General features: G+C 39.3%; 1 protein-coding gene across 4 annotated transcripts in view; it reads right to left on the bottom strand.

Annotated features, from left to right (window-relative positions):
• LOC100014238 (core histone macro-H2A.1) overlaps nucleotides 1-22,809 on the bottom strand; it is a 102,349-nt gene extending 79,540 nt beyond the window's left edge. For all 4 annotated transcript variants that reach the window (XM_001365207.5, XM_001365149.5, XM_007473361.3 and 1 more), the window contains exons 1-2: nucleotides 22,672-22,809; nucleotides 5,694-5,894 (exon numbers count right to left, since the gene is read on the bottom strand). In XM_001365207.5, the coding sequence (XP_001365244.1) occupies nucleotides 5,694-5,865 (172 nt within the window). In that variant the 5' untranslated portion in view covers nucleotides 5,866-5,894; nucleotides 22,672-22,809. The remainder of the gene's footprint in view (nucleotides 1-5,693; nucleotides 5,895-22,671) is intronic.
• Between the last annotated feature and the right edge of the window lie 2,823 nt (nucleotides 22,810-25,632).

Genomic DNA, 25,632 nt, shown 5'->3' with positions numbered 1-25,632 from the left:
CTATGTATCTTTCCCTGTTAAGATTATAAAATCCATGAAGGAATTGCTTATTTAAACCTTGTGTCTCCTCTAACACTAATTCTGCATAATCTAAGTGCTTCATATTTGTTTTAAAAAGGAATATGTTTCATCCTTACTTATTTCAGTGCTGCCCTTCCTTCAAAATGACACCTTTATCACGAAACCTTCTCTAAACACACCAATAGGAAGTGACCTCTTCCTCCAATATAGTCCTAAAGCTCTTGTTGTCTTTATCATTCATATGGCACATGCCAATGCTGTCTCATAGCTTATTTATCTGTGTTCATGCCTTCAGCCCTCCCCATCATTCCAATTATACCAAGAGTTCATTGAAGATAATGACTGGGTCTCATTCTTTTGTGTCCTCCCACAGGCCTTTGCAAATAGTAGATACTCAATATTTGTTGAAAAAAAGTGTTCTCACTGAAGCAAAAATTAAATGACACTGGAATGACAAAACAGAGAGGGAACTTAAAACACTAATCTCTCTGAGCCTCTTTCCTGATCTGTAAGATGGAGGGGTTGGATTAGATGATCTCAAAGCTACCTTCCAATTCTAAATCTATGATTCTGTCATTCAGGTAAGGGAATTAAAATTGTAAGCTTGAAGATGAATCATCACCCTCTTTAACATAGGATTCCAATATCCCACTAGAAAAAGATAAAAGAATAGATGATGATTCAATTCTAAATGTCAAAAACCTATTCATTAAAAACTGAACTGTCTCCATCCACAAGATCTGCTGCCTTTCAGAACTAGGACCCCAACTATGCCTAAAAGAAGCAAAGCACTAAATGGTAACTGACCAATGAGATCTAACACTACATGGAGTCATTCTTGGTCCCCCACTTTTTTAGTACTCCTCATCTACCCAAATTTACTTTATATCTATTCTGTAAATGTAGACTTTGCATATAGTTTATTATAATAATAACTAATAGCTAACAGGGCACCTTAAAGTTTGCAAAGTGCTTGACACAAAGTATCTCATTCAATCTGTAACAGACCTCTAAGGTAGGTGTTATTATTATCCCCATTTTCAGAAGGAGAAGGGTGAACTAGGGGACTTGTGGATTATTACAACTATTACAGACAAATCTGATGCATTGTTTGATTTGGCAGAACTGGATTTTTTTCTCTTTTCATTCTTTGTGAGAAAGGATGGCTCTCTGAGTAGAAGGAAGGATATGTTCAGAAGGGAAAATGATATAAAGAAAATGTAAAAAAAAAAAGATTTATCAAAACAATTTGGTACTGGCTAAAAGACAGAAAGGAGGATCAGTGGAATAGACTCGGGGTAAGTGACCTCAGCAAGACAGTATACGACAAACTCAAGAGAACCCAGCTTTTGGGATAAAAATGCACTATTTCATAAAAACTGCTGGGAAAATTGGAGGACAGTGTGGGAAAGATTGGGTTTAGATCAACACCTCACACCCTACACCAAGATAAATTCAAAATGGGTGAATGACTTGAACATAAAGAAGGAAACTATAAGAAAATTAGGCAAACACAGAATAGTATACATGTCAGACCTTTGGGAAGGGAAAGGCTTTAAAACCAAGCAAGACTTAGAAAGAGTCACAAAATGCAAAATAAATAATTTGGAATACATCAAATTAAAAAGTTTTTGTACAAACAAAACCAATGTAACTAAAATCAGAAGGAAAACAACAAATTGGGAAGCAATCTTCATAAAAACCTCTGACAAAGGTTTAATTACTCAAATTTACAAAGAGCTAAATCAATTGTACAAAAAATCAAGCCATTCACCAATTGATAAATGGGTGAGGGACATGAACAGGCAGTTCTCAGACAAAGAAATCAAAACTATTAATAAGCACATGAAAAAGTGCTCTACATCTCTTATAATCAGAGAGATGCAAATCAAAGCAACTCTGAGGTATCACCTCACACCTAGCAGACTGGCTAACATGACAGCTATGGAAAGTAATGAATGCTGGAGGGCATGTGGCAAAGTAGGGACATTAATGCATTGCTGGTGGAGTTGTGAATTGATCCAACCATTCTGGAGGGCAATTTGGAACTATGCCCAAAGGGTGATAAAAGACTGTCTGCCCTTTGATCCAGCCATAGCACTGCTGGGTTGTGTACCCCAAAGAGATAATAAGGAAAAGACTTGAACAAGAATATTCATAGCTGCACTCATTGTGGTGGCAAAAAATTAGAAAATGGGGGGATGCCCTTCAGTTGGGGAATGGCTGAACAAATTGTGGCATAGGTTGGTGATGGAATACTATTGTGTCAAAAGAATAATAAAGTGGAAGAATTCAATGGGAACTGGAACAACCTCCAGGAAGTGATGCAGAATGAAAGGAGCAGAACCAAGAAATCATTATACACAGAGACTGATACACTGTGGTACAATCGAAGGTAATGCACTTCTCCATTAGTGGCAATGCAGTGTCCCTGAACAATCTGCAGGGATCTAAAAAACACTATCCACAAGCAGAGGATAAACTGTGAGAGTAAAAACACCGAAGAAAAGCAACTGCTTGAGGTGGAGGGGATATGACTGAGGAGAGACTCTAAATGAACACTCTAAAGCAAATACCAACAACACGGAAATGGGTTCAAGTCAAGAACACATGTGATAACCCAGTGGAATCATGCGCTGGCTATGGGAGAGGTGGTGGGAGGGGGAGGGGGAAGGAAAAGAAAATGATTTTTGTTTCCAATGAATAATGTTTGGAAATGACCAAATAAAATAATGTTAAAAAAAAAGATTTAAGATGCTTTTTTTAATTGAAGTGAATCAACAGTATGATGTGGGATAAAAAGAACTCTAACACTAATCTAAAAATAGTGTTTAGAGTATTGTCTTGGAGTTAGGAGCCCTAGGTTTTCATTCTAGACCTCTTATTAATTTGCTTTGTGATCCTGAGCCAAGTCCCTTACCATCTCTGAGAATGAGTTTCTTCTGCAGTAAAATGAAAGGATCACATAATCTATTACATGATCTTGAAGGTCCCAAGAGCAATCATCTTTGATTTAAAACTTGATGGTTTTCAAAATATTTGCACATTTGAGAATATGTGCCTTTCACAACAACCCTGTGAGGGAGGAATGGCAGTATTTCTTTTTTTCCCTTGCCTGTAATTTCATCAGGTTAAAGAGTTCCTGATCAATTAACTTCTTTTGTCAACAAAGATCAATATCTGATATAGAACTTACCATCTTAGAAAGTCCAAGGTCATATTTAGTATGTGTCAAAGATCTTCTTAACCCCAAGGTTAGTCCTCTACCCACCATCCTAGTTTGTTTCTACACCAAACAAAAATAATTGCCCCCATTTAACAGGTGAGAAAATGGAAGTTCAGAGTATGGACAATCTTGAAAAGTAATGGATTCCTCATCACTGGATGTATTTGAACAGACCATCCAGGTGTTCAGTTGTGTTCAACTCTTCATAATACCATTTAGGGTTTTCTTGGCAGAAATATTGGAGTAGTTTGCTATTTCCTTCTCTAGCTCATTTTTACAGATGAGGAAACTGAACCAAATATAGTTAAGGGACTTGCTCAGGGTCTGGGACTAGATTTGAACATAGGAAGAAGAATCTTCCTAACTTCAGGCCAGGTACTCTATCCAATGTGCCAGATCCTAAAGCATACAGGATGCCCCTATTAAAGAAAGCCAAAAGGGATGACTCTCTGACCATTTCCGGATTCCCAACCCACTCTTGTTTCCACTATATTATCTATCTCTAGAGGATCTCAGTCACTCATTGTTCAGCATTTTATTTATGAATTGGCTTGTACTAGCATATGCCATTTTTTTCCTTCTTATTTTCCAAGTGCCAACAGTAGTAGTAGTGGGACAACAAAAACCTAAATCTCATCTTGTTGAGTCTAATATTTTAATAAACATTCAATCAATATTTATTATCATTCCTATTAAAGTTCCTCTTCTGTGCAAAATATAATCAACATCCTTTGAAGTCTAAAAGATTGTGGTTCAAGTTCTACCTCTGACACGCATAGGTCAGGACAAGTCACTTAACCTCTATGTTCCCCTGGCAAATCTCTAAATGCTGAATTGTACAATAGCTGCTCATCTGCACTAGCAGATTAGAGTTCTCCACAGTAATGAAATCATAGGTCTAGACCAAAAATAATTTTTGTAAAATACAAAAAGGACAAAAATTAAACAATCCTTGACCTTGAGTAGTTTAAAATTTACTATTGGAATTCTATAATTCTCTCCTCTAAAGATGCTATTCAAGATAGTCATCTTTTCACTTTGCTATCCAGACCAGAGACCATGGCTTGGGGGCTTTAACTCTTTCATCTTTAAACTCAACTGACCTAACTGATAAATGTCCCACATGGTCTACTACTTCAGGAAGACCTCAATCATGCTTTATTTTCCACTCCTCACAATCTTCTGACCCCACACTTGTGTTCTCTCTCTCCCCCACTCCTTCTGAAACAGTCTATATTTTATCAATCTCCTCCACCACAGTCCTACTCAATATAAGGATAACTTTCCATCCATAAAAAGCCCTCCCTGACCAACACTCCCCTATATGTGTTGTCTCATCTTATTAGAAGGTAAAGGCAGAGACTATCTTTGCTTTGGTGTTTATGTCCAAAAGGCTCAGCATAGTGTTTGGCATGTAAAAAGTGTTTTAACAAATGCTTTTTCTTTCATTCATTCATTCATTCATTCATTCATTCATAAATAAACTTGTAACCTCCAATTTCTCACAGAATAATCTTCCTAATCCACTGATGGGACCAAGACATTTTTCATCTAGAACCTAGAACTACGTCTTCTTGGCTATGGTATCATATTCTAGCATCCAACGCCCTCTACAATCAAACTCTACTTTGCTTCACTTACTCCAAACCTTACTTGACTTTTTCAATCATTACACCCGGCTCAGGTGCCAACTCCTCCACAAAACCTTCTGAGATTCTAATTCCCTATTAACACACGTTCAATTATTCTATTCATCCTTAAATTTTCTTAAATGACTTTGTCTATATCTCTTCTTTGTGGTGACCACATACTCCTTTGTAAAATCCTTGTTTTGTACATGTCTTATCCACCACATAAACTGCTCGAGGACAGAGACTGCCATTTTTTCATTTGAATCCCCAGGGTGTGTACAGGGTCTCACAAATACAAAGTGATTAATAATTGTTAATTAAATTGCATTCTTTTTCAGTTATCCCAATATCTCTTCTACTTTACATACATGGTCTGTCCCCAAACAATCCCTCTTACCCCCTGCACTTATCCCTTTCTCTCTCTGTACCTTTATTCGTGTTACCTCAACCTGAAATATCCTTCTCCTCTTTTTCTATGCCAATCCATATAATCCCCATCCATCCAGGCTGAGCTCAACATCCACCTCCTCCTGCAAACCTTCTATAAATTCTCTAGCCCACATTGATCTCCCCCTTTCCTGAACCTTAGTCTATTTCCCATTTTAGCATTTATTAACATGTACGTCTTATTCCCTGATTATTTCTTTGTACATGAATTCTATCTTCCTTGTCAGACTAGAAACTTTTTGAGGATAGGATTGAAGCTTTTTCTTCTCCCTGGTATTCTTCCCCCTGCCCCAATGAAGTCCCATAGGCACACAGCAGATGTCATGTGAATGCTTCTTGGATTCACATCCAAGTTAAGTCAGACTCACCAGTCAGATATTCCAGCACAGCAGCCATGTACACTGGAGCACCCACCCCAATCCTGTACTTGGGGTGTCCTTTCTTAATGTATCGCAACATCCGTCCCACAGGGAAGATGACTCCAGCCTTTGCTGACCGGGAGGTTTTGGTGGACTTCTTCTTCCCACCCCGACTTGACATCTTGTTTTTCCTGGATGTGAAACAGCACACTACAAAGGCAAAAGAAAAAGCAATTAGATCACCCATTCCAATTCTAAGTTCATCTAGAATAGGGCATACATGCATAGTCTACCTCATGTCAGCTCTACCAAGTCAGTGGATTTAGTTCTTCAGCATTGTCTGAAAACACTCAAGTCCTCTTTATTCTCTTAGAATGAATTTGCCTCCTCCTCCTTTAAATAATGATTCTACTTTCCACATCTGACACTGTGACATCCGTTTACTTTATTTGCCATTCCATTTAAATATTACTATGAAAATGATGTGACTGTCCTAAAGTGCCTATATACTATATACTTATAAAAGAAATTGGATTTCTTAGCTAGGTTCTTTATGCTCTACATTGAATCATTGTACTTACACAGAACTAAAACCCAGGGCTTAGCTATTTACTGACCATACAGATTTTGAAGCTACTACACTGGCACAGGGAATGACTGAGTCTTAAAACTCAGAACAAGCTTTATGTATATGGTTCTAAGTAACAAGGTTCTAAGTAACTGCCAAGGTCTCTGAAATTTAATTTATGGTTACCCTGGACTTGAAAGTTCATTCAAACACTTCCTGAGTCTAATCTTGGCCTAACTGAGAGAGAAGTAGTAGCCAGGTCCTCTAACCTGTTAAAGGTGATGCTGAGCAATCAAGTTGGCAGGGAGAGAAAACAAAGTGAGAGAAGACAGCAAAAGTGATAGTTAATATTACTATACTTATATAAAGAGATACAGTGTGATTCAGGGGAAAGAGAGCTACATTTGGTGTCCAAAGTACTGGGTTCAAATTCTGGGTGGAATAGGTTATAAGCTATGATGAAGTTAGGAATGATTTCATTTCTGTCTCTATCACCCCTACCTGGCCTAGTTCCTAGAGTAGATTCTTAATAAGTGTTTGTTAAATGAATGAATGTAATTTCAGTAGTAGATAGGATGCTCGACTTGAAGTCAGGAAGACCTGGCTTCAAACCCCAGTTTTGAAACAGTGGCTGTTTGATTCTGGACAAGTACATAATCTCTGCAAGCCTCAGTTTCCTCTTCTATAAAATAAGAGAGTTGGACTTAATGGAACCTTCCAACTCCAAATCTATGATCCCATTTTGCCAAAGGGCTCATATTTTGTGAATAATATCAATTTTCTTAAAGCACTAGGTTTGCTGAACCAGTTTGATAGCACAAGGAAGTGGGTTGGGTGTAAATAAAAGCATTTCACTTTACAATTCACAGAATATTTTCTTCAAAATAATTCTTTGAAAAAATAGGTAGTTCAGATAATAGATCAGATAGCAGATCACTGACTGCCTATTGAAAGCTCATCTCTCTCTGTTCCATTTCTTAATCTACGAAATGGAGCTAACATCATTAAATAAGCCTCAGTCATCAGTCCAGAGGGCCGTCTCCCTATAATTAATTCAGCTCATTGAAGGCCATGGAAATATTAGTATTTATAAAAACACTCAGTATAGTCTCATGAACAGCACTACCAGGTACACTCTGTTCACTGCAGCAGGCATTTTCCAATGATGCAACATATTTTATATCTACCTTAATATTTCATTCTTCCCCCTTGGGACTCCAATGTCCCTTGAGAAGCCTGGTTCAAATGTCAATAAGCTCAATTCCTAGAAAAACCAGAGCTCCATGGCAAATACAACAAGAGCTAAAGCATCTCAGGCCTTGGTTAAGAATCAATCCTCGAGGAAGCCACCCAGGGAGAGGAGCTTTCTTCCTTGAAATACATCTATCCATCCATCCACCACAAGATGGCTGTCCCCTAAGTACAAAAAAAAAAAAAGCAGAAGCAGGATTTACTGTCAGAAAGTCAGTCCTCACAATTATAAACCTTGCTTATTTTAATGAGAATGTTTCTATTTAGTGTCTATGATGTCTATCAGTATATGTCTCACTTCTTTATAATAATGAGGTCTAAGTACACTGTAAATTATCTTCACTACCACCTAACACAGAACTTTCAATGACAAGTCACAGGATTTAGAGTTCCTGGAAATCTAGTCCAAATCCCTCATTTTAAAAATGAGGAAACCGAAGTTCAGAGAAGTTAGGTACACACAAGTTACAAAGTCAGGGTCACAAAGGAAATATGGTACTAAACAGGCTGCAACTTGGGCTACCAACCTCACAGGGCTGCTGTGAAGAATGCTTAATAAAAACGTTTGCTGAATGAAGGGGACTTAAAATATTCCCTTCTTCTAGGTGCCTCTGCCCACTTAAAGCAGGAAATGTGTGGTTCGCAAATTGTCTTAAAGATCCTAACTTGGTTTTGAATAACCATTTTGCTACCTTCTGTGCAGTGTTACTACAAATATTTCTTAGAACCATAAGTCCAACTAGAAATTTTTCACTAAGCCTATGAATATCCGTCATACACTGCTCTAGTAATTTTTAAAATGGGTAGGTATTTTTGTGTTTTAAATAGAAGCATATGGAAGTGATAAATATTTCTTCAAATGAGTTCAGTTCCCGTTTTTATTTGAACATGTGACTTTAACTCTATATCCTTCAATGTCCCCTGGGGCATAGCCCACCTTGGGCAGTCAGTCGTAGCTGCTGTCAGTAGCTCTTGGCTAATTACAACTAGAGGAGAGTATGACCTCTGCTCAGGGAAGGAACAATAAGACTTCTGTGCTTGACATGCTCTGAAGTACATCTTGTTCCCTAGAATTAAAGTTCTTTGTCCCATTCTGTACTCAGGCATTCACAGGATCCGTTTCCAGCAGCTTGCCCTGAAAAACTGAATCGCCCCAACTTTACACTTACACCTGGTCTAGGGAGGGGCCAAACTGCCTGTCAAGCCTGATATATAGCAAACTAGAGATGTGTGGGCCAGAACAAAGGCGAACCTATATAGATGGTATACATATAAATAGTTATATGTATTTCAGACTTTTGGAAACTTGTTTTTAATTGCATACACGTTTTCAATCTCTTTGTGAGTAGATTTTGCCAACAGTTCCCAACTAGGTATAAGATAAGAGTTAAGAGGTTCAAAGTTCATGCCCCTGTTCAACAAAGGAAGACAGTAAACATTTGTCTTCCAGGATTTTCAAATATGATTGCAATTTCATTGCAAACTCAACTGCAAATGTACTTCAGATTAAGGCCTTGCAAATGAAATAGCCTTTTTCAGACCTCCCAATTTGGGGTTTGGAAACTATAACATCAATAATTATAGATGAATAAGGACATTAGAGATTTGAGGGTTTGTATACCACGTATCTGAGTTTCAGAGAAACGGATCACCCCTCCCCAGAAGATGGATGTATAAATTAAGGAGGTTGGATTATGGAACTTTTTCTTCTAATGGGGCATCCCCTTGTCATGAATGAGATTCAGTGCTGACTCTGTTCCCTCCCTCTCTCTTTTTGTTTTAATAAACCCTTACCTTCCGTCTTGGAATCAATACTGTCTGTGTATTGGTTCCAAGGCAGAAGAGTGGTAAGGGCTAGGCAATGGGAGTCAAGTGACTTGCCCAGGGTCACACAGCTGGGAAGTGTCTGAGGCCAAATCTGAACCTAGGACCTCCCGTCTCTAGGCCTGGCTCTCAATCCACTGAGCTCCTCAGCTGCCCCTCCTCTCTCTCTCTTGCATGTAGAGCTGTCATCTTTCTAATTCACTTGCTCTCTCTTCATCCTAATTTCTTTTCCTTGAAGCTGGGCCTCTAGGACACCAAGCCAGCAATCAATCTAGGAAGAAAAGTTCTTCTGACTTTTAATCAGCTGAGGTTCTTAACCTGGGGTATATTAATTTTTTTAATTTTGATAATTTTATTCCACTATGTAATTGATTTCTTTTGTGATACTATGTGTCTTAATTTATACATTTAAAAACATTCTGCCAAAGGACCCATGTAAATTTAGTATAGAACAACGGGCTGATATAACAACCTTTTAACTCCTTTCAATTTAGCATAATATTTTAAAAAACAGCATTTGGAGTTATTTTTTATGCTTAGTCTCCTCTACATTCATTTCATTCAGTGATTTTTAAAACCAAACTGGTGATACAACTGGAGAAGTCACCTGTCTGACCAGCTTGCCATGTTCCTGTCCATGTTAGCAATATAGTATCTTGCAATGACCCTTACTTAACAGTCATGTTTCATAGCAAAATAATCCTAAAATATGTTCTTTTTAGATTAGGATGTTAGATATCTTCCTTTAAACTGAGACACAAATAAAGGCAGTGTTTTCACCTTTCTGTAATTTTTAATGTCTTTCTTTATGCATGTTTTCTTTTTTACCTTCAAGACTAGCTTAATAATTTTGTATAGATTCCCCCCTCCCCTCTCTTAACTGCTAACTTGTATAAAATCAGAAAGGTCTCTTAAGGTTCCTTCCAGCTTTAACATTCTTTGCATTTAAAACACCAGGTAGTGCCTTCTCTGCCAAAAATTACCTTGTATTTATATAGCATGGATGTTGTATATACTTGTGTACATACATATTCTTTCCCTCTAATAGACTATAAGTCCCTTGAGGAGAAGAATTGTTCTGTTTTGGTCTTTGCAACGGCAGTGCCTAACAAAGTTCTGGGCACATAGTAGATATTTTAAAAAGAATTAGTCATTATGGAAGAGTAACTAAAGTATATATCCTAGCTTCAGAATAATCTAAACACAAATTGACAGTATCCTTGATGAAAGTATTAAACAAACACAGGCAGACTTCCCCAGATAACTCTGAAGAGGCATGAATGCTCTCAGGTTGAGCAAAATGGTTTCAGACCAGCTATGGCTGTTGAGAGCTAAATGCCCATAGAGAATATACATGTAATACTAGATATATAGAAGGAACAAATCAAATTCATCAATTGCCTTCAGCTTTTTAGAGAATCAGTGAACTCCAACTACAAATGCTCAGAGAGTTGACCCACATTAAATAGTTAGGGGACTTCAGCATTGTGTCAGGCAGAGAACACCAGAAGCAGCAGTAACTTTTGGAGAGGTTCTCTCTTTCTCTCTTTGGACTTAAACACAAAGGTAAGTCTGGCCTACTCTACTCATAAGTCTCTGAGTCAACTCAATGAGATGGAAGCGTTTCAATAATTTACTCTTAATTCATCTAATGCTCTTGCCTTGCTGACAGGAGAGAGACAAGGGAACTGAAGGTATGTAAGTACACAGTCAGTACTCACAAAATCTAGCATGCCTTTGGTGCACTGAAGTTACACAGGAGAACCAAAGTTAGCACAGAGTAATAGCAATAATAATTATTATTATTACTATTGATCTTGATTTAAAAGATTATAAAGCACTTTATATGTATGATTTCATATGACCCTATAAGTTAGGCACTCATTTTATATAAGAGGAAACTAAGGCTGTGGAAAGTAAAAAGATGACAGAGCTCATGGGTCAGATAAGGAAAAAAAGCTATGTTCTGCCATTCCCACCAAGATGCTGAGATCAGTTTGGATGATTTATGTAAAGTAAAAAAAAAAATCATACCATCATCAAAAGAGAAGAATAAGACCAGAAACCAGTAGAACTAGCATGGTTTCCAAGGTAATCAAGAACCTGGCCCTAGCCCACCCATCTAACCGACTATTCTCCAACCCTGCATCTCACTTCTCCACATGTCAGTCTTAGTCCTACTCTGTTGTTACCCTTCTCTAAGATCTTCCTTTTCCCCCACAGCCTCTCTGAATTCTACCCATCCTTGAAGTCCAATTCCAACCTTTCCTACTGTAAGAAGGCTTCCCTGACTCCTCTATATTGAAGTTGAGTCCCCAGAAATCAACTCAATTAACTTGGTACAGAAGTCATGACAGTTACTCCAGCAGTAGATTCAACAGTCTTGTATCACTCATTTTTCTCATGTTAACCTTCTCTCCACTGAAACAGGTACCTCCCTAACTTAGACTCTCATCGACTCTCATCTGGACTATTGTGCTGGTCTAACTGTTCTTCATGCCTCAGTCCATCCTCCAGAGAGATGAGTGGTATTTATAAAGCACAGTGACAATGTCACTCCTCTGCTCAATAAGTAAACTCCAATAGGGAGCCATTGGAATTGCCTGTTGTTTCTAGAATCAAAGGTAAACTCTTTAGTTTGGCATTTGAAGCCCTTCACAACCTAACTCCATCCTACCTTTCTAGTCTTATATTACTCTCCTTCATGCACTGTAAGTCCAGCCAAACTGTCCTTCTTACTTGCTCCTCATGTGATATTCCATCTCCAGTCTCCATGCACTGGCTGTCCCCCCTCTGCCTAGAATGCAAACTTTATCCCTTCTACTTCTTAAAGACTCTCTAGTTTCTTTCAAAGTTCAGTTCAAGCACCCACTACTAAATTAAGTTCTTCCTAATCCCCCCAGCTGTGAATTCCTCTCTGGTCTCATATTGCCCTTTATTTTATGTATGTCTCATATATATTTATAACCCCCTTAATAGAACATAAGTTCAAAGACAGAGACTCTTCCATTTTTGTCTTTATACCCTCCCTAATACAGTGCCTACCATATTTCTTAATAAATACTCATTGACTTATTGTGTTTCCAACAAAAATATGAAACCCTGGAGGGAAAAAGTCTTCTTTTGGGTCCCCTGCATCATTGATCTGAAACTAGACACACAGTAGGTGCTCAAAAGAATGCCTTTTATTTCAATACTTCAGAATATCCATGACATTATGAGTATGGGCACTCCCTCCACTGATACTGATCATAGCCCCTTGACACAGACTTTGAGCTAGAAGGGAACTTAAAATATAACTGAATCTAACCTCCTCATTTTACGATGAAGAAACGGAGTCCCAGAGATGTGAAATGACTTTCCCAAATAACCGAAGTCCTATGACAACAAATCCACTGCTCTTTCCACTGTCCTACAATACCTTGATAGATAAACTAATCTTCACCAGTTTTTAGTAGGTTCTCTGCAAAACAATTCCCCACCTTGTAGCCAGCCCTGATGAAGATGAATAGATAAGTGATTTAGATTTAGAGTCAGGAAGACTCGAGATTGAATCCTACCTCATACATTTACTATAACCCCAGTCTCAGTTTCCTCATTTGCAAAATGGGGCTAATGGCACCTACTTCACAGGGTTTTTGTAAAGCTTTCTGTAAACCGTCAGGGATAGAAGGAAGCCCAAAGTTATTTGCCAGTGAATTACCCTAAGCAAGTTGTTTAAAAAATGTCTCATCTTTCAAATACATAGACTACTTACAGGACTTCCTGCCCCTGGGTCTCTGAAGGACACAGCCTATTTGGAGAAGAGGCTCTTCTGCATGCCTAGAATGTTCAGCCTCTAAGAACTTTTGGCTCCTTCCAAAGTTCAGCTCAAGGGCTCCCTCTTTCAAGGAGACTGTCCTGAGTATCTCAGACATGAGTGCATTTATTACTGTTTTTATTTTGTAAATATCTTACATTTACTTATCTGTGAACACGATGCATTCTCCTAGTAGATCAATAGTTCCTGGGTAGTTCAGGCTGGCCCTCTTTTTTTGTTTCCCCTTGACTGGTGTAAACCTCAAAATTTCTTAGACTTATAAATGTTGGAAAATTTCACCATTGGGAAATTTCATACTTGAAAAATTTCCTATTGATAGTGGATCTTGGCTATTGGAATGTGAACCCCATTGGCATGAGAGTTTCCTCCTCCTCCCTTCTTAAGATTACTTTAGGACAGAAACCTTTTGCTGAACAATGGAAAGGACTTTGACCTATGCTTAAGCATAGAACAGGAATTTCTTTGAGTCATGATTGATTTTAGAATTGATACAATGGAGATACTTGGAATCAATCTCCACCCTACTCAGTCCTAACAGGATTGAGGAAGGGCTGCAGCATAGATCAAAATTTAATTATTCCAATCTCTACCCTACTCAGGTTAACAAGATTTAGGAAGGGCTGTAGCAAAGGATCAAAGATTTAATTATTTGAAAATATGACCTTCAACAGACATGTGCAAAGCCAGAGACCTCTGGGCGGTCCTGGGTTAAGCTAGAGCCTCCATTGGCACAGGGAAATTGATGGACAGTGATTGGTAGATGTGAGAACTGAGGGGAGGGAACTTGGATGTTTTCCTTAGAGATAGAGGGGTCTGAAGACTCAGGGTGGTTGGTTGAGGGTTTTGTATGAGTGGTTGGAGTGTGCTCTGAGAAGCTTGCTCTGAAGGAAGCTGAAGGTGGGGGCCTCTGAGACTGTTTCTCCATTTTGGTCACGTGAGTAATAGGGACTGATCTCTTTTCTTTGCCCAGCTATCTAAGGGCTTGGGCCTTTTGGCCCAGCCTAAACAGAAGGGGTATTTAAGCCCTATTCCCTTCTCTCCCTCTCTCTCTACCTCTAATTCCTTTCTTCCTCCTGTCTGTAATTAAACTCTAAAAAAGGCTGACAGCTGACTTGAGTTTTCATTTAGGAATTACATAGCTGAATTCCTTGGCAACCTTAAATTAATATATATCAGTCTTTTAAAGTGATTTCCTTGTCACACTGGGCACATAGTAGGACTTTAATAAATGCATGTAGCCTGACTGATAAATCACAAAATTTAAAACTGGAAGGGCTCTTAAACATTATCTTCTAGTCCTACCCTATCATGATGGAAGTGAAGCTTAGAGAAGTTAAATAATTTGCCCAAAGGTATTAAGTATCAGAACTGGAATTTGCACTGCTTACCTCACGGGGCTATTGCAAAGACAGTGCTTTATTATCACAGTCACTCAATTACCTATATAAATGGAACAAGAAAATAATAATAATAGCTAACATTTTACATAGCAATTACTACATGCCAATATAATTATTATCATCTATAACTCTCTTCCATCTGATTTCCTTTCCTACTTTTGGGAATACATACCCATTCCAAACAATGCTATGTGTGTGACTTGTTCAGGACACCATCATGAGAAAGACTCATCCTGCTCACACTAGAGGCCATTAATATAGCAATTCCAATCCCAAGGTTCATTGCAACTTTCCTCCAGAGAGTTCAAAGTGTCTCATTTACATACTCTTCTCAGATATTTATAAGAGAGGTGAGTAGGCCAAAGATTATTTTTTCCTCATCTGTTATAATTCATAAAGCTGGAAGCCCACAGAAGCTAAGAAACTTATCAAACAGCCAATAGCTCAGTCAGAATGGGACCCAGATATCCTGATTCCCCAGCAATGTGGAAAACTAAAAGTCCTAAAGTGATCTCCAAATAAGCATCTTTGCATATCTTTTCAAAGTTTCTCTCTGCAGAAAGCCATATAAATGTTTGGGTTTTTTTTTTGTTTTTTTTTCAGGCTTGCTAATTTAACTCCTTGATTCAACAGACCTAAGAACAAAGTAGGAAGAAGCAAATAATCAAGCCAATTACAAAATGGGTTAAGGATATATTATAAAGTATTTTTTATTAGCTAAATAATTAATGCTTGTACATTTAACACAAATAAATGTATTGATTAGGGTCTGACTGGTGACAGCTATTTAAAAGTAATTACATCCCACTATAAGGATGACAGATTCTGTAAGATTAGTGCTCAGATCAAAGCTATGTTGTCACAGGATAATGATCTCATGGAGCTGGATAAATGCCCACTTTCTACACAAGCATTTGTCACCCTCCCATCAACTTCAATCACCAAGGCCAATCTGAGACACTTAATTCTGGAGCATGAGACAGTAATCCTGTTACAACATTCCCTTCCATTTATTCCCATCATACAAAATGATTAACCGTGTCACTGTTGTCACTCCCAAGAGGCATAGGATACAGTACAATAACCATCACTCACTGGGCTAGGGTTAAAAAGTGTCACTCTGATTGGCTTAAAATAGGGGCCTACTCTAGTTTTCCAGCCAGTCAAGAATGTCATTTGTCCCCATTCATGCACACACTGCTCTGAAAGCATACTGCACTAGATTAAGTATCCTACAGTCAACTCTCCACAATCCTTTGGAAGCAAACCATGAAGTGCAACAGGTGAACCTAACACATATATAATCCAAACACTCAGTTATTTTATCATTTTGAATATTGTTTGTAACTTTACTTGCTATACATTTGTTTTCCTAATTTGTTCATTTGGGATTTAAAACTAACCTACTATGATTTATTGAGCATTAGCCAATTGACAAGGAGCTTCAATTTCCCTTGGAAAATAGAAAGGATAACACCAATGTAGACCACCCAAGCCATGTTTACTTGCTTAAAGGACTTTTCATCAAATTTTAATATCCAGTAGAGAAATAAAAAACCTTCTAGTCCTCATTTTCATTCTCACCACCAACCACTCCAAATCAGGTTCCCTTTAGACTCTGAATAGTTCTGTGGCTCTAGCCTATGCTTTCTTAAATTCATTCTCCAAATAGTCACCAAAGATATTTTCCCATTGAATTACTTTGATCATGACACTTCTCTACTTAAAAGCCTTTGGGGACTCCCCAATGACTAGTGAATAAAGTCTTGAACCTGACTTACTCCAAACTAACTTTCCAACTTGATTAAATATGACTCCCTTTCAGTCTATAATCCAACCAAATAAGATATTCTTTTACCCATCCTCTTTCTGCCTTCCCCCATCTTTACATATTTAACCTTATTCCTAATGTCTAGAATGGATCTTCTTCTCCCATCAATTCCATCTTTCGAAGTTCCCATCTTACTTCAAGTCCCAAGCTGACTTCGGATGTCACCTCCTCCATGATTACCTTTCAAGGTGGAAGTGATCCTTCTCTCCTTAAATCACTTATAGCACTCTGACTGGATCTCTCTTTTGTATTCATTATTCTCTTTGGGGCCAAACTCATGTACTATCTTTCTCCATCCCATTTGTTAGATTATATATGGTCTCTTATCACTAGACCCAAGCACAAAGCCTTGCACATGCTGGTTGCTGGTTGCATTACATTAAGACACATGCTTCATTCACAAAGTGATTTCCTCACTCACTCCATCCAGTCCACAAGCTCCTTCCATTTGGGACGGGTGTATCCCAAAACAGAATGGGAAAACATCCACTCTAATAGAAACCCATCAAATAAAAGCTCCCAGGAACAGCGAAGTGGTTCTGTGAAAATCATTCCCCAACAATAGTACAATTCCAAGGTTCTTGCTTACTAAAAGATTCTTATGAGCCATTTGCACAGAGCAGTGGCGCTTCCTTCTATCAGCCAAGAAAGGTGTAAACTTGTTAATCTATGTAGAGAAAACACTGGCTTTAGGAAACAAGCTGGAAGATACTTCACAGGCCATGTAATACAACGCGCTCATTTTACAGATGAGAAAACTGAGGCACAGAGAGGTGATTTGTCCAAAATCACACAAATCCTGAGAGGCAAAGATGGGTTTTGAACCTCTGTCCTCTAAATTCAAATCTATTGCTAATTCACAGTACCAACAGCCTCAGTGAAACCAGGATGATAAGGGAAACACAAGAAGAACACATAAGTGGGTAAAATATATGGTCACCAAAGCTCCTTTTCTTTCAGGGTTTTAGAGAGGCCCTTTGAACTAAACAATAAACGGTTACCCTACAATCTCCACAGCTGTTTGCTCTAACCACCAGCCCCAGACAAAAGACTAATAATCTCCTGAGGCAGCTACAACAATATCAAAAGTGATCAAGTTATTGCTGGGGGCTTATTTTGGGGTTTTCCTTTTGGCTTTTGTAAAGCAACTGCTTGGTGGCAGTGGTGGAGCGGGAAAAAAAAATGAACTAGCCTTATGGCAAGATGACTTGCAAAGCCAAGTTCTTTTGTAGGCAGCATTGGAAGAATATTTTTAAATTCTCCCCTATTTAGGACCTCTTTAGACATGACTAAGTAAGTGGGTATACCATGAACCCAACCTTATCAATTATCTGTTAAAATAGCTACCAGACAATACAATGATCCAGGACAATTCAGACGGATTTATGACAAAGAATGCTATCCATCTCTTGAGAAAGAACTGTTGGAGTCAGAATGAAGATGAAATCATACAAGTTTTTACTTGTTTATTTGGGTTTATGTTTTGGGATTTGGGTCTTATGATTACTCACAAAAATGAATAATATGTTTTGCATGATAATACATGTATAACATATCAAATCACCTGCTAGCACCAGGAAGGGCAAGGGAAGGGAGGGTCAAAGATTAAGTTCAATCATATAACTTGGGAAAACTTTTGTTGAAATTTGTTATTACATGTGATTGGTAAAAAATAAAAACATATATTAGGAAAAGAATTAATTCTGAAAAAAATAAAATAGCTGCCAGAAAGTCAAGTGTGTCTACATGCTGAAGCATAATTTGTACATTAAAGTTACATAGGTGAGAATGAACCTTAGAAACTATCTAGTCTAATTCATAACCAGAACAAAAGTCCTTTCTTATCATATCCCTACAAAAGGTCATACAGTCTTTGCCTGCAGACCTTTTAAGGGAGAGGAAATTCAATAAATAAACAGGAATCCATTTTTGGCAACTTTAATTGTTAGGAAGTTATTCCTTTCATGGAGCCAAAATCTGCTTCTCTATAATTTCTACCCATTTCCCCTAATTCTGCTGTTTGGGACCACCTTAAACATGATAGTCCTCTAAATACTGATGACAACTATCATTTCTACCCTGAAGTTTCTTCTTCTCCAAGCTACATATCCCCATTCCCTTCAACTAATCCTCATTTTCAATGATCTCAGGACCCTCCACCATCCAGGTTACTTCAGATCTTCTCAAAATCTTTCCTAAAACTGGCCACCCAGAACCAAACAGGATGCTCCATAAATGGGCTAAATAGGAAGAACACAGTGGGGCTCTCATAATTTCTAGACTTCTTTTTTAATGCAACCTAAGATTTCATTTTTGTTTTCTGGCAAATGTATTACTGCTGATACATGATGAGCTTACCATCCACTAAAAACCCTCAGATACTTTTTTAAAGAATGACTGCTATCTTGCCATATTTACTACTAATAATAACTCATATTTAAGGCAGCTAGATGGTACAGTTGGTACCACTGGGCATGGAATCAAGAAGACCTTCATTCAAATCCTTCCTCAGACACTGTATTAATTAACCATGGGCTAGTCATAACCTATCTCAGTCCCCTCCCAGAAAGCTCACTTGTAAAATAAAAGGAGGTTCAACTCCCAAAGCCCCTTCCAGGTCTAAATCTATTACATTATTCAACAGTGCTTTAAAGTTTTATAAAACATTTTCCCTCCAATAACCTTGTGACAAACATAAATTTTGCCTAATGTCACAAAGATGTTTCAAAGATTAAATGAGGTAATATAAGTGAAAGAACTATGAAAACTACAGAGTGCAAAGCTCTGTACACATGTGAGAGGTTATTATGGTCACTTCAGTTTTTATTAAAAAATCATGACTTTTTTCATTACATCATTTATCCAAGGCAAGGCTAAAAGTCAAGATCTAGGCTATATGGTCCTTTTGTGCCACTGACTTGCTATTTGATCTTGGACATGCACAGTGCCTGGCAAATAGTAGGTGCTTAAAAAAATGCTTGTTAGTTCATTGATAAGTCCTTTATCCCCCTTCCCTCAACTGATCATCATAGAGTATAACTTCAAGAAAACTCATCACCCTTGTTACTCTTCTCTGGACACTCTCCTGCCTGTCAATAACCTTCCTAAAATGTAACACTTAGAGCTAAAAACAGTTATAAAAGACACAAAGTCCCTAAGGACTGGAAGTTTCATTTCCATTTCTTCCTGTCTGGCACACAGTAGGAACTTAAGAATACTAGCTAAATGAAAAGAACTATATTATCTAAGATGGAATTCATTTGGAAGTACCATAGGATGATAGATTTAGAGCTGGAAGGGTCCTCATAGATTGTCCTCCCCTTTTATAAGGGGAAAAAAACTTAATGACTAACCTCAAATCTAGCACTTTTCCCACCATACTGGTACATGTTCTAAGCACTGTAAATTTCTTTAGATGAAATTAGCTTTTTTGGCTGTCATGTATATTGATTGCCACTGGGATTGGAATTCATTAAAATCCTCAGTTTAGTGGGCTCAAATCTGGCCTCAGATATTTCCTAGCTGTGTGACCCTGGGCAAATCACTTAACCCTAGGGACCTATTTGAAACAATAACAACAACCTTCAGTGTGTGTTTGTTTTGGGGAACTGGACAATTTCTGAGGTCTGAAAATTAAAAGTCTCAGTGTCCAACCTCATCCTGGTATAATCTCATGCTTTCTCTACCCTTCATCTCCAACACTATGTTGAGCAATTTTTAATACTAGTACTAATTGTGTCACTGAGTGGTGAAATGGACAGTGTTGCACTTGGAATCAGGAAGACCTCATTTCAAAAACGTTGCCTTGAAATCTCCCTATGTGGTCTGGGGCAAAGCAATCAACTTCTTGGTTTGTTTCTTCATCTATAAAATGGGTATAATAACAGCACCTACCTCATGTGGTTGTTGTGAAGATTAAATGAGAGAATATTAGTAAAGTCCTTTGTAAACCTTAGGGTATTATATAAATGTTAAATACTACTACTATTATTAAATTGGTTAAGAATGAAAACCCAGATTTTTGGAGGTTATGGAAGTATGTGACTAACTGCAAAACAGAGAGAAAAATCTTTAAAATTTTTAAACTTTAAACCTTAAAAACTTTAAAATCCTTAGTGTTTTTTAAGTAAAAAATGTTTTTCTAAAGAGGAATTATAACTTTCCCATGAAATTTGGAAGGTACAACAAACTAAAATTGGTTTAGCTTTCTATAGAATAGTACCAATTCTGGGAAATCAGAGGTGCTCATTTCTGGTTTAGTTATACCCTGGACAGTAAATTAATGTTTGCTTCTATAATCAAATCAATAAAGGTGGGCCCCAGTTGGCAAAATTTAAGCTCCAAAGCTGTGAATGAGTACTCCACAAAAGTAAAGTCTTTAAAGAAAGCCTAATCTTAAAAGGGAAGGAAGCACCTTGAACTGTAAAACCTCAAACTATGAGGGCAAGGAAGGGAAACTATCAAGACCCTATAATTTTCTATTCTTATAGGAGGTTTATGGCATCATTAAAATCTTACAAGTTTTTCGAAATAAGTGCAAGTGTTGGACTTGTCTTACTTGCTCTTCATTATCTACTTGGTCTCTTGAAATAAAACATTTTAACAATTATATATATATATAAGGAATGAAGTTGTAATCTGAGTTTTCTTTATGTAATAGAGGGAGTAATGGCATATTAAGGAAAAGGGAATAAACTCAGAACAATGGTGGTCAGGTGAGATAACAGGCAACATCCCAACATCCCTTCCAATTTCCCCTCCCCTCCCCCCAAGAAAAGAGAGACAAGCCTTACAATTCCAAGCCTACAAAGGATCAAAGAAGGGCTTAGAGGTCATCTATTCTAGCCCCCTTCATTTTAAACATGAGGAAACCAAGTCCCAAAGGGCAGGGATATATGCCTAAGATCACATAGGGCAGTGTAAGAGTCAGATATCAACCCAGTTCTTTAGACTCCAAATCCATCACTTTATCAAGCTGGTACAGAAGGAAAATATATGCCCTTCTGGGAATTACCTTTGAGCAAAAAAAAATTTTTTTAACTGTAAACAGAAGAAACACACCAAAACTAATGAACATGGAGTACTAGCCGTCCCCAAACCCCTTCGGTACTGTAACCCATCATTCCCTAATGAGAGGAGGCTTGTCCAGACATCATCTCCAGGTACCAACTGGGTCAATTCGGTTCAATCCTCAGCCCCAAATTAAAGAGGACCCTTGCCAGGGCAGCTCCTCCAGCTTCTTCCCCCAAGGTGGCCTCAGGGGAAGTAATGACAGGATTCGTAAAGGCCATGGCAAAAATCCCCATAAATGCACGTCTGTCTACCTACCAAGGCCTGCTTCTCTAACCTCATTTTCTCTTCTTGTATTGTTCTGGGGACCTAGGTGCCCCTCTCCTTCCCAAACATCTCCTTCTTTCTCCCACCTTCTCTCACACCTCCGGGGCGCCACGTTGCTGCTGCATCTTCCAAGTGCAACTTTGGATACCTTTAACACAAGACTCCCAAACGTCGCCCTTGGTCCAGATTTGGCCAAGTCTCTAGGAAGGGGTGGAGGGGGGATGGGAGGAGTCCTTTTCTTAACCTCTTACCAGTGTCTGCACCTCCCTTCAAGGAGCGACTGGAATGGGACTTGCCATCGCCGCCCCCACCCCCCAACCCCTGCCTACCACTCCATCCAATGGTCCGGGTTCCCCAGAAGGGCGGGAACAGCCCTGGGAGGCTCCGCCGGCTTAAGGGCCCGGGGAGGGAGTGGGGGCGAGCGAGAGGAGGGCAGCAGCAGCGTCAGGGATAGGATGCTTGCTTTTTTTTTTTCTTCCAAAGGAAGTTGGTTTCCGGGTTTATTTTTAAGAATTAAGAAGCTGTCGGCCCCGCAAGCTTGCATACAAGAAAGGAGAGAAGAAAGCAAAGCGATCTCTTTAAAGGAATCAAAGGAAGGGGAGGCGGAGAAATTGAGGAAGAAACAAACGAAATCTTCCTTCCTTCTTTCTTTTCTCTCTCGCTATTCAGGCAGCTGGAGCAGGTTCCCCCCCACCCCCACCCCGGGGCCCGGAGCAGCCTCCCTCCCCACCCCACCCCCAGCCTGCACCGAGCCAGACGGAAAGGGATACAATGTATCTGGGGCGGCCCGGGCCGCCGGGAGCGAGAATTCTCAATGGAAAGCCGGGCGCTCCACCGGGCCGCCCGCCAGCCCTGGGGGTCGGAGACTGCAGCTCCCGGAGTGAACAAGCGCACTGCCCCAGAGGAGCGGGAAAGACCTGCCCCCCCCCCCCCACCTCCGCCTGCCGATCACTTACGAAGCAGCTCCCAAGCAGCTGGAGCAGCAGCAATATGTCTCCTGCTTCAGTCGCTTTCTCTCTTTCTCTAGGCGCTCGCTCGCTCGCTCGCTCGCTCGCTCTCCCGTCTCTTCCCCCCACCTCCCTCTTGCTGGTTCGCGCGCGCTCTCTCCCCTCACTCTCCCCTCTCTCTCCGTTCAGCTGCCGTGTGAACTGGAACCAGTCGGCAGTGTCTGTGTGATTGCCCACAATGCACCGCGAGCCTCTCGTCACATCCCTATCCTCGGCCCGTGTCCGGCCGGCAGCGGTCCTTCCCTTCCCCCTCTACCCCCCCCACCCCCACCCCCACCCCGTGCACGCGCTCTATATGCTCCTTCCTCCTCCAATGCGCGGGCTCGCGCGTTCAGGTACGAGCGCGTCCCAAAGGCAATCCTGTAGTGGCGGAACCCTTGCGTCCAGCTGCCTAGAAGCCCGGGGCCTCGGAACTCTCTGCTGGAGAAGCCGGCCTCTTGTCCCCTGCGAATTCGAGCTCCGGTCCCGCAAGGCTAGCGGGCCTTCTCTTCTTCCCACCCGCCGGGTTGCTGCTTCCCAGTTCAATTCGAAAGAAACATTAGAAAAAGCCTGCTGTTTGCTAGGCAGGGAAGTGATAACGCTCTCAGGAAACAAAAGGCTCACACAGAAAACAATCTCTGCCCTCAAGGAGCTTGCATTCTTCAGAGTGGGGATAACTTGTCCCTTAGGTTTGCTGAAGATATGCTCTGCTTTGCTTGTTGGGGTTGGAGAGATTCATTCCTTCTCCTTTCTCCCAACTCTTCCCCTGAACCTGCAGACACAGCATTCAGGCCCTCCTTGGTGCTTCTCCCGAATAATCTCTCAGGCTATTTTAGCGAGAGCCCTTTGAAAAAAGACTGGATTGTGGAAGTCTGGTGGGCAAAGTAGAAAACTCACATCGCTTCTGAGCCTTCTTTGAAAAAAAAAAAAAAGCATTTAACTGATAGGGACCAAAGCAGGAGAAAGACTTGGAAATAGACTACCTGATTATCAATTCTCACAACCCCAGGTAGAGGAGGATGATACCAGAGTAACCATCTAGTTCCAGTCCTTTGTTTTGTAGACGAGGAAGCAAACCCAGAACAAAGAAAGAAGTTGCTAGCCTGTAGCAGGTTGGTATTCAATCACAGATCCTCTTGATTCCAAATTCAACACTCCTTCCACTACACCACAATGGAAGAGGTCCTTAACTGAAGCACAGACTGACCATGTCAGGTTACTTTATAAATGGAAAAAAGGAAATAGAAGAAATCACTCTTCCCTGTGATTTTCAGATTCATAAAAAAGGCTGAGGAATCAATTCTGAAGATGTATGAAAGGAAAGAGGACAACATATATACTTGAAAAGCCCTTGTGTGAGTACTAAGACCACTGACTTTGTTGGTTAGGGAACTCAGAATGAAAAGGTTTTTTCCATGAATGAGTTGCTTGGTGCATTTAAAAGTTAAGCTATTTACCCGGGGTCATACAGCCCACATTTAACCCCAGTCTTCCAAACTAGGAAGCCAGTTCTCTATCATTCTAGGCTGTTCTACCTCACATTATCACCCTAATAGGGCAATCCAGGAAAGGCCAATAATTACTGACCTAAATGCCTTTCCCATCTCTACAAAATCTTAGTGTAAAAAATAGATACTTAGATTATAGCACTTAAGAATATGAGAGGAAAACAGACTTTCACAAATGATATTCCACAACAGAACACATCTTTATAGGCACATAATTAACTGGAGGACACAAAGAATACAAGATCCTAATGTATTTGTTTTTTATTGACTATAAAAAAGCATTTGACTTGGCAATATATCACCGTAAAGGCTTTCTTCCAACAGTGTTTTCCTTTCATGTATTAAAATCATATAACTCCTTGAGAGATGTAACAACAGATAACTTTGTTTTCCACTCTGATTATTAATATCAAGGGAGGCATAAAAGGAAGAAATGTAGATTTGACAAAGATATTTCCTATTGTCATGAAATAAAGTACCAGTTAAGAGGAATTTCCTATAGATGGTGAGATCCCCCAAGATGCTTCTGTTTGTAAGTGATATTATACAGATTACATCAAGCACTAGATACAGCAGAGTTTTCTAATGAGATATATAATTGCTTAAAAGAATTTGGCCTAACTTCTTACATGAAAAATCAAATAGATAAAGAATATAGAGATCATAATATGAAGTAGAATAGGCGATTCACAGAATTGGTCTATTATAAATAAAAATTAATTTTGGAGGCTTTATACTAAATATATAAATATTTATTAGTAAACAAAGTAAAACAAAAAGTTCCCCTTATGCCACTGCTAGTCAGAGATAGCAAAATAAGATGAGGACTCAGAGAAAGAGCCACTCCAGAGAGAGTCAGAGCAGAGACAGGAACAAAAGCAAAAAGGACAACTTGGCTTTTCAAACCTACTTTTCAAACCTAAGCTTCTCCCTCTGATCCTTCTATTGGCCAACAACTTTTCATATGTCATGCCAGCTGGCTTCCGTGATCATCGCATCAGGCCTGCATCAGACCTTCAGACATGTGACCGATTCCTATGTTGAGTATTTCCCCCATGAAAGTCCCATAGATATTCAATTCACAGAGGTCTATCAGTACATATGTTTTGGTAGTAACTGTGGTTGGACACCGAATTTGGCCTAGAAGTATAAAGAAGGAGAAAAATAGACTGGATCATCTTTTGGAATTGTGCAGAATTTTTAATGACTTGAACACTTTCCAGGAAACAGATATCTTTTTTTGACATCAATATTCTTTCCATGATTCTATATTTGGCCATGCCTGTCACAATTATTGAAGAATTAAAGTTTCAGATTATCTCAAGGATAATGGAGAGGTACTTGGTAGAAATGAATAGGCTATAACACTACCAGTGCCAAATTGCTCACGTAAAGTGACAAAAAAGGACATCAAATAGTAATA

This window comes from Monodelphis domestica, chromosome 1 (assembly GCF_027887165.1).
Source record: "Monodelphis domestica isolate mMonDom1 chromosome 1, mMonDom1.pri, whole genome shotgun sequence".
Lineage (NCBI taxonomy): Eukaryota > Metazoa > Chordata > Mammalia > Didelphimorphia > Didelphidae > Monodelphis > Monodelphis domestica.
Note: the sequence above shows the minus strand (reverse complement) of the source record. Positions and strands in the feature narration are given on the sequence as shown.